This window comes from Uranotaenia lowii, chromosome 2 (genome assembly GCF_029784155.1).
Source record: "Uranotaenia lowii strain MFRU-FL chromosome 2, ASM2978415v1, whole genome shotgun sequence".
Taxonomy (NCBI): Eukaryota; Metazoa; Arthropoda; class Insecta; order Diptera; family Culicidae; genus Uranotaenia; species Uranotaenia lowii.
The window spans coordinates 131988617-131997368 of NC_073692.1; the positions used below are offsets into that span (position 1 = coordinate 131988617).

At 45.8% G+C, this 8752-nt stretch overlaps 2 protein-coding genes across 3 annotated transcripts; one reads left to right on the forward strand and one right to left on the reverse strand.

Moving 5' to 3' along the window:
- Positions 1-551: 551 nt before the first annotated feature.
- On the reverse strand, positions 552-1462 carry LOC129744223 (uncharacterized). The gene is made up of 4 exons (XM_055736636.1): positions 1358-1462; positions 1175-1294; positions 734-1004; positions 552-670 (listed from the first exon to the last, which is right to left on the reverse strand). Exons 1-4 carry the CDS (start codon positions 1436-1438, stop codon positions 618-620), a joined length of 525 nt encoding a protein of 174 aa, XP_055592611.1. The 5' UTR covers positions 1439-1462; the 3' UTR covers positions 552-617.
- A 6458-nt stretch (positions 1463-7920) lies between these two features.
- On the forward strand, positions 7921-8752 carry LOC129744528 (uncharacterized). 2 transcript variants are annotated; one of them, XM_055737098.1, is made up of 4 exons: positions 7921-8014; positions 8082-8201; positions 8315-8585; positions 8653-8752. In XM_055737098.1, exons 1-4 carry the CDS (start codon positions 7934-7936, stop codon positions 8697-8699), a joined length of 519 nt encoding a protein of 172 aa, XP_055593073.1. In that variant the 5' UTR covers positions 7921-7933; the 3' UTR covers positions 8700-8752. The 2 variants fall into 2 exon arrangements, with proteins under 2 accessions (XP_055593073.1, XP_055593074.1); XM_055737099.1 differs by having other exon boundaries at positions 8646-8728.

Here is an 8752-nt window from a genome sequence, read left to right on the forward strand (position 1 = left end):
TAATAAAATTCACTATTCAGTTCACTCTATATTCTTGTAGACTCTCGAAGTCCCCCAGTACTCTGAAAACCACTTCAAGTCCTAGTCAATAAGTAAGTAATTAACAGGCTAGTTGTATCAATCCAAAATGTAAGCTCATCATTGCTTCCAAAAATGCTTTCAGCAGTAGCATGTACAAAAAAAAAACCCGCCAAAATTTTACCGTTAAAATTTTTAATGCTGAGCAAGCTTTGATTTGCTTTCCAGTACACGTGAACTCCTGGACGGTCGTTTCTAATGCCCGGCCCATGATGATGGTGAAAATAACCCCGCCAAAGGAAAAAACGCGGTTGCCAAAACGGGTGCCATGACTTTTGGTTCGTGTAAATAAAACCGAAAGTTGTATGGGAGGGTCCCTTTTCTTAGGTGGGAGGGGCTCATAACTATTACTAAAACCTTACCCTGGTTCAACGACATCTCTGTACCAAATTTCAGGCTGATCGGTTCAGCGGTGTGGATTTGTATAAGGTGCATACAAACAAACAAACATATATAGTCCAACTCATCTTTATATATTAGATAATCTACAAAGCGGGATCTCGCTTAAAATCTGATAAATATTACATTCATTGCTCGTTCTATGATGAATTACAAAATGGCACGCCGGAACGTAGTTTTTGGCAAATTTCACCTTAAACATGGAGAATGTTAGAACTCGAAAAAAATACATAGAATATCTTTAGAGACCACCTACTTTTGTCATTGAAATATTCGGCAGGGCAGTTGCGATCGACCAGATACTCGACACAGGTCATCATTTTGAACGCAAACGGATGACATTTCAGTGTATGCCCTTTAAGAGCATCGAGAATTTTGGACTTATTTTGATCACAAGCATCCCAAGCGGCTATTCTTATGCGTCCGGCATTTACTTCCAGCTTTTCCATATACTCCTTGATTTTGTCCATTTGAACAGTTTGACCATTGATGATGCCGAGCTTTTTCGTGTAACACTCATAAGCGCACTGTCAAAGAACACACTCTTTTAGACTCTAAAACTTTTTACCTCTATTTGAGACTTAGGACAGAAACACGAGGAACGCGACGCAAAAATTGTTCGTTTTGGTAGAAAACTTATGAACATGTAAAATTAATCTATAACAAACGATTTTTGCATCGCAATTTTAAATCTTACGGCGGTGAAACTCTTCTTATTTTTGTCTGGAACTTGCTGCTCTGCTGGTTTTATGCAGTCCTCTAACGGTTCTTGAGGTAGTCCGAACGGCAGAGGACAGCAGTTTTGAATTTCTGAGGCCTGAAACAACAAATTTGCTGTTTAGTAAAATGAAGGCTAAAACCCCCTGGAAGGACATCTTACATGGACACTATAATCGATGCACTCTTCGGCATTAGCCAGAACTACCAAGGGTAGAAATGAGAGAACAAGTTTCGTGAGCATCGTTGTATGCTGGGTTCAGGAAAGTATGTCACATTCAGAAAGCCGGACCATCGAAATATATTGACAAATTCGGCTAAAGTATAGTGATAATTATCGAGTTACTTGTTTCAGCTTTGAGGAGTAAACATCCGTTGACGCTTTATCATTGATATTTAGGGGCCATTCACTAATTACGTAAACACACGTTTTCATTTTCTGTCTTAATTACTCTCTAATTAGAATCACAATTCGCCGATATGCTAGAAACTTAAATAAGATTAAACACACGGAGAAAAAATGCAGCGAAAAATAATAGTAATAGTGTCTTACACGGGTTTGAGGAAAACTTTGTTTACGTAAATAGTGAATTACCCCTTCGATCAACTCGTTTGTTCTAACCAGATCGTATCCAGCAAACGGTAATCCAAAAAGTTGAGTCATATTGTATTTTAACAATAAAATTTTTTTAGTGCAAATGGAATCTGGTTTTTTTTTCAATATTCAATGCATTTCCTACAAATAAAAAAAATGAAATTCATTATTAGAAAAAAGCCAGCACTTTATAAGCAAAAGGAATACGAAAAAATTTACGAATTCGTCCGAACTCTTAAGGTTGTAACTTACTGAAAAAGGCATTATTTTGGATATCTTGTAGTATATCTCCTTTCTTAGTTGAAATATGTATTTGACATTGTAGGAATCAGGATAGAATATAAGGCGTAAAATAATATGAGCCCATAGTTAACGTAGGTTGAAACCATTAGAAAGTGTTCTATAAGAAATAAGCGTTAGCGTTATGCGTCGTTACTAGAGACCGAAGCCTAAGCGTGTGTTTGTGATCATTGTTGATACGAGAGAGAACTGAGAATACGGTCTTCTTCTCTCTGTATAGCGAAAGCGGTTGAAGAACAAAAGCAGCTGCAAGCATTAGTATTGTATTGGTGAACTAATCCTATTCGGGCAAGTCTCGTCTCGTGCCATGTGGGATGCTGAGCAGGAAGAAAGACAGTTAAGGAAACAGATTTGACGAGAGCAGTGGAAGTTTTAAGGAAACAAAAAATAAACCTCTGCTGACAGGAGAAAACAGGAAAAAAGGGAAAACAGAATGATTAGAAAAAAATAAAATTACACCAGAATATCAAACTGACGAGGAAAGATGAGTGAAAAATAAAAAACTTTATGATTTAGAAATTGATAAAGAAGCGAAAATTTTAAGCTTTGTCGAAAGCTTATAAAATGCAGAATGGATTAAAAATTATTTAAAAAATAATACTGCCGATGGAAGGAAGAAAAAAAAGAAATTGAATGATTTGAAGAATTTTTTTCGATTAATAAAAGATTTCATACTTCAAATTAAAAAGAAATCGAAAACTTTACATGTAAAGGGTGATACGGTCAAAATTAGGTCAATATCAACTTGACGTATTTCTTTCAATTTTGCATTTAAAAAACCTTGTGTGTGTGTGTGTGTGTGTGTGTGTGTGTGTGTGTGTGTGTGTGTGTGTGTGTGTGTGTGTGTGTGTGTGTGTGTGTGTGTGTGTGTGTGTGTGTGTGTGTGTGTGTGTGTGTGTTTTTTAGTTGGTAACCACAGGTGGTAAATCCCGGTTTACGGATTGTATTCCAAGGCACGGCGAGCCACCGCGTCCCCCCAGTTTGCTACTCTGGGTCCATGGGTACAATGGGAAGACTCATGATATACTCCGTGTATACCCCCTACTCCCTAAACTCCACCTGGGGCCGCAGACCTGGTTCCCACCTCGAACTGTTTAGTACACTATGCTTCAATAGTGGGAGGTCTATTCGCGCTAATGCGCTCCAAGGCAATACTCATTAACGAGACCACTTTCAGCAAAACCTCTCATCCTTACGACTTGACGCCTGAACTCTCCTCTAACGACTTGAGAACCGACATCTCCTCACAATGACTCGAGATTCCCAAACAAACCTCTCCTCTTCGCGACTTGAGGCCTGATCTCTCCTCTAACGACTTGAGACCCAACCCCTGCTCGCATCGACTCGAGGTTTACCTCTCCTCTACACGATTCTAGGCTCGATCTCTCCTCTAACGACTTGAGATCTGACCTCTCCTCGTAATGACTCGAGGTGACCACTTGTACCCCTTCTCTTGTTGGTAAGGGGCCTGATCCCTCCTCTTACGACTCGGGACCCGACCTCTTATCATAAAGACTCGGGGTTGACCACACAAACCTCTCCGCCTGAAGGTTTGAGGCCTGACCTCTCCTCTAACGACTCGAAGCCCGACTCCTTATCTTCAGGGTTCGAAGTTTGCCACCCTGCCCGCCGTGTGCCAGATCGAGAGCAGCTTATCCTAGACTCGCGCCTATCACGGCACACGCGCGGGACTTAACGCAACGACTCGGATGATTCCCGACGAAGACGTCATCCTACTCCGACTCGAATAGCTCACCCGGCGTCGAGAGCCACTCTACCCTTGGGTATTCCTCGAACGTGGAATAACCCTTTCCCAACGATTTCCACTGCGAAGAAGGTCAAGTCTTATCCCCGCAGCTTCTGTCGTTGAGAACCGCTCTACTCGGATACTCCCCGAAGGTGGAGCATCCTACACACGAACGCGGCGCACCCACGGCATCCGCTACGCAGAAGGTATTATCTTATCTTTGTAACTTCAAACCGTGGGGTCGGACGCACTCTACTCGACAGCCCCCCGTCGATGGGGTCAGTCTACTCCGACCGTTGTCCGGTCTTCTTTATCCCCCTTTGGTTGGCAACCCTAGGATTTTTGGCCAGCGGATTTTCCTGCCCGTTGTGTGCCAAATCGAGAGCAGCTTATCCTAGACTCGCGCCTGTCACGGCACACATTCGGGACTTGGAACGCTACGACTCGGATGTTTCCCGACGGTGACGACATCCTACACCGACTCGAGAGGCTCGCCCGGCGTCGAGAGCCTCTCTACCCGTGGGTATCCCCCGACAGTGGTTAACCCTCTTCCCTCGAGGTCCGCTACGAAAAAGGTAAAGTCTTATCCCCGCAGTTTCCCTCTTAGGAAGCGGCACAACTCGGATACCCCCCGACATTGGGGTATCCTACACACGTTCGCGGCGCACCCCTGAACTCCGCTACGCAGAAGATGATGCCTTATCTTTGTAGCTTCGATCAGGGGATCGGACGCACACTACTCAGATGCTCCCCGCCGATGGAGTCATCCTACACCGTTCGCGGACTGCCGTTGGTTTCAGCTCCTCTGCAGGGCAGTCATGATCCGGGTAAACCCATCGCTGACCACATGCCAAGTGTTGGAATCCGCACACATCCTCCGTACGACGTTATCTGCTGTCGTGTCGGGTCCACAGGCGGCAAAAATGGAAGTACGTACCGCCGCAAACCTCGGACAAACAAACACCACATGCTCGGGTGTTTCCTCTTCGTCACCACAATCTGGGCAATATGGCGAAGCCACATGTCCAAACCGGTAGTGGTACTTCATGAAGCATCCATGACCAGTCAGGAATTGCGTCATATAGAAGTCCACTTCACCGTGCCTTCTTCCGATCCAGCTCCCGATGTGCGGGATCAGACGATGGATCCACCTTCCTCTCGTTGAGCTGTCCCACAGCTGCTGCCAGTTGGACATCGAGTCCTCATTGGCGAGATCTCGAACGTTGGGCGTGTCTTTGTTGTCGTAGCAATAGACATCCTCCTCAAGCAAAACCGAGATGGGCATAACACCCGCTACTACACAGGCGGCTTCGGACGACATGGTCCGGTATCCGCTGATAACCCGCAGGTTCATCAGCCGCTGAACGCTGCTAAGTCGCTGCAGGTTACAGCTTCCTTCCAAGGCCTGCCTCCAGGCCGCTGCTCCGTACCGCAAGATCGAAGTGGTCACACTTGCCAGGATCCGCCTTTTGCTGCTTTGGATGGCCGAGGAGTTCGGCATCATTCGTGTGAGTGCGGCCGTGGCCATTGCCGCTCTCTTGCACACGTATTCGACATGGCTCGTGAAGCTGAGCCTGTCGTCAATCATCACCCCTAGGTACTTGATTGCGCGTTTGGACACGATATTGCACGGTCCAACAGCAATGGTACCTGTTTGGGGTGATTTCAGGTTGGCAATAAGCACCATCTCGGTTTGTGGTGGGTTAGACGCAGGCACTTGGAGTGCATCCAGCGTTCCACTGCCTGGATAGCTACTATGGCCAGTAGCCCAACCTCCGCTGTTGAGGAGCCCCTCGCCAAGAGGACTACATCATCTGCAAATCCTACGAGTTTGGCTCCCGATGGGAGGCTCGTTCGTAGAAGTTCGTCGTAAGTGATGTTCCACAGAACCGGGCCGAGTATTGACCCCTGTGGAACACCCTCCGAAACCTCTTGTGTTCGCAAACCCTCGCCGGTCATATACTGCACAACTTTCCACAAGCCTATACAGATATGCCGGGATCCTCATTTGGATGAGCGACGACGCAATCGCTGTCCAACTGACACTGTTGAAGGCGTTCTTCACATCCAGAGTGACAACCGTGCAAAAGCGGAGCCCTCTCCTCTTGGTCAGCCTGGCTCTGTCCGCTACCTCGATGACCGAGCGGATGGCATCTACGGTGCTGCGATCTCGACGGAAACCAAACTGTTTCCCCGAGAGTCCGCCCTCACTTTCCGTGTATCTCTGAAGTCGGTTCTGAATCACCTTCTCCAGGACCTTACCCGCTGTATCCAGTAGACAGATCGGCCGATATGCCGATGGGTCTCCTGGACGCTTGCCCGGGTTTGGCAGAAGAACAAGTTTCTGCCGTTTCCACGTGTCAGGAAACACCCGTTCCGTCACGTATCGTTGCAACGATGTTCGGAACATATCGGGGAATTCCCTGATCGCGGCCTTCACCGCGACGTTCGGAATGCCGTCCGGTCCGGGCGCCTTCCTCGGTTGGAGAGACTTGGCGATCTCGCGAATTTCTTCCACCGTTATCCTTTCTTCAGCGCTGGTGTCCCAGTCATACGGGACTGTTGGCCAGCGGGTAACATCGTGCTGTGGGAACAGCTCATTGATGATGACTCTCAGTTTATCGGGGCACGTTTCAGGTGGTGCACCCCCACTTTTAGTTCTGCCCATGACTATCCGGTAGGCATCACCCCATGGACAGTCGTTGGCGTCACGGCTTAACTGTTTGAAACGTGCCCTCTTGCTTGCGTTGATGGCCCTGCGGAGGGCCGATCTCGCGCTTGTGAAGAGTGGCCTACGCTCCGTTCGCTCTTCTTGGGTCCTTGCGATCTGCATCCTGCGCCTTGCCCTATGGCAGTCGGCACGCAGACCCGCAATTTCCTCCGTCCACCAATAGACGGGTGGCCTAGTGCTTTTATGCTTGGCCCTTCTCGGCATCGCCGCATCGTAAGCGCGAGCTAGAACCCTCGTCAGTTCTTCCGGTGTGTGTGTGTGTTTGTGTGTGTGTGTGTGTTTGTGTGTGTGTGTGTGTGTGTGTGTGTGTGTGTTTGTGTGTGTTTGTGTGTGTGTTTGTGTGTGTGTGTGTGTGTTTGTGTGTGTGTGTGTGTGTGTGTGTGTGTGTGTGTGTGTGTGTGTGTGTGTGTGTGTGTGTGTGTGTGTGTGTGTGTGTGTGTGTGTGTGTGTGTGTGTGTGTGTGTGTGTGTGTGTGTGTGTGTGTGTGTGTGTGTGTGTGTGTGTGTGTGTGTGTGTGTGTGTGTGTGTGTGTGTGTGTGTGTGTGTGTGTGTGTGTGTGTGTGTGTGTGTGTGTGTGTGTGTGTGTGTGTGTGTGTGTGTGTGTGTGTGTGTGTGTGTGTGTGTGTGTGTGTGTGTGTGTGTGTGTGTGTGTGTGTGTGTGTGTGTGTGTGTGTGTGTGTGTGTGTGTGTGTGTGTGTGTGTGTGTGTGTGTGTGTGTGTGTGTGTGTGTGTGTGTGTGTGTGTGTGTGTGTGTGTGTGTGTGTGTGTGTGTGTGTGTGTTTGTGTGTGTGTGTGTGAAACCCTGGGGCTAAGAAGCTTCGTTTTCGTTTATAACTCCATGATTTTTCGCATAACTTTTAGGTAACCTTGCCATAAGTAAATTTAAACTTTTAGGTTTGTGAGGGAAGATTGAATCTTATGTTCTGAAAAAATCAACATCATTTTTGTTTCTTCTATGCAGTCAATTTATGGCGAGTCAATTTATGGTTTTGTGCCAATTTATAACTTTTTTCAAGGAAATTTCCCACTGAGCAACTCTGTTTCAGACCGTTACTTCGTATATTATTAGGGAAAAAAGTTATTAGTTGTTACACTAGGGTATGTCTTTTGGCATTGAAAAACAATAAATTCCCAGTTTGCAGATGATGAGATTGTTTTTGTTAATACAGAACATATTGATGGGAAAAAATGATACAATGCATTAGATTTGAGCATGTTTGTTCATTCCAGATCTAACGGACGTCCACTCCTCTAAGTTGAAGCGAGTAACTTGATAATTATCCCCACTTCAGCCGGGCATTGTCAATATAATTCGATGGTCTCGCTTTCTGTATTCGACAAAGTTTGCTAACCTCAGTATCCAACGATGCTTACAAAAGTGGTTTTATCGCTTTTACCCTTGGTAGCTCTGGCTAATGCAAAAGAGTGCATCGATTTTAGAGACTATGTAAGGGTTCTTTCCGGTAGCTTTTGACGTTCATTTTACTAAATCATCAATTCGTTGTTACCTACAGGATAACGAAACTGAAAAATGCTGTTCTATGCCGCTCGGATTACCTCAGGAATCGTTTGCGGCCTGCGTAAAATCAGCAGAGCAGCAAGTTCCAGACAAAAATACGGACGGTCTTCTCGACGTAAGGCCACACAAGGCCACACGCAAAAATAGATATTTTTTTCATATAATAAGAATGCATCTAAAATGAACGATTTTCGCGTCGCGATCGATTGTATCTTTTTTTTTTTGCAGTGCGCCTACGAGTGTTATTTGAAAGGGCTCGGCATCATCAAAGGTACAACTGTTCAAATGGACGTAATCAAAAAGTATATGGAAAAGTTGGAAATGAATGCCAGAGACTTAAATATACGCGCTTGGGATGCTTGTGAGCGCTCTAAGGCGACAATTCTCAAAGCTGTAAAATGGCGAACATATAAATGTGATACGTTTCCACGCGATATCCAAGACTGTGTCGATTACGGGATCGATTCCAACTGCCCCTCCATGTATTTCGATGACAAACGTAAGTGGTTCATTTGCCTCGATTTTTTTATTTATTTGTTCGTTTTCTCACATTCTCCAGGTTTTAGGTGAAATTTGTCGAAAACTGCGATCCGGTGTGCCGCCTTGTCATTAACTGATCCGAACAGAAGTTGAATAAATTGTTTATCCGATTTAAACGATTTCCCA

What these genes read in the sequence shown, in the direction of transcription:
- LOC129744223 (XM_055736636.1), bottom strand. Translation starts at nt 1,438, where the DNA reads ATGCTCACGAAACTTGTTCTCTCATTTCTACCCTTGGTAGTTCTGGCT. An exon ending in ATAAGAAGAGTTTCACCGCC is followed by an intron (nt 1,005 to 1,174) that starts GTAAGATTTAAA and finishes GTTCTTTGACAG; the next exon opens with TGCGCTTATGAGTGTTACAC. An exon ending in CGAATATTTCAATGACAAAA is followed by an intron (nt 671 to 733) that starts GTAGGTGGTCTC and finishes TCCATGTTTAAG; the next exon opens with GTGAAATTTGCCAAAAACTA.
- LOC129744528 (XM_055737098.1), top strand. Translation starts at nt 7,934, where the DNA reads ATGCTTACAAAAGTGGTTTTATCGCTTTTACCCTTGGTAGCTCTGGCT. An exon ending in GCATCGATTTTAGAGACTAT is followed by an intron (nt 8,015 to 8,081) that starts GTAAGGGTTCTT and finishes TGTTACCTACAG; the next exon opens with GATAACGAAACTGAAAAATG. An exon ending in CATGTATTTCGATGACAAAC is followed by an intron (nt 8,586 to 8,652) that starts GTAAGTGGTTCA and finishes TCCAGGTTTTAG; the next exon opens with GTGAAATTTGTCGAAAACTG.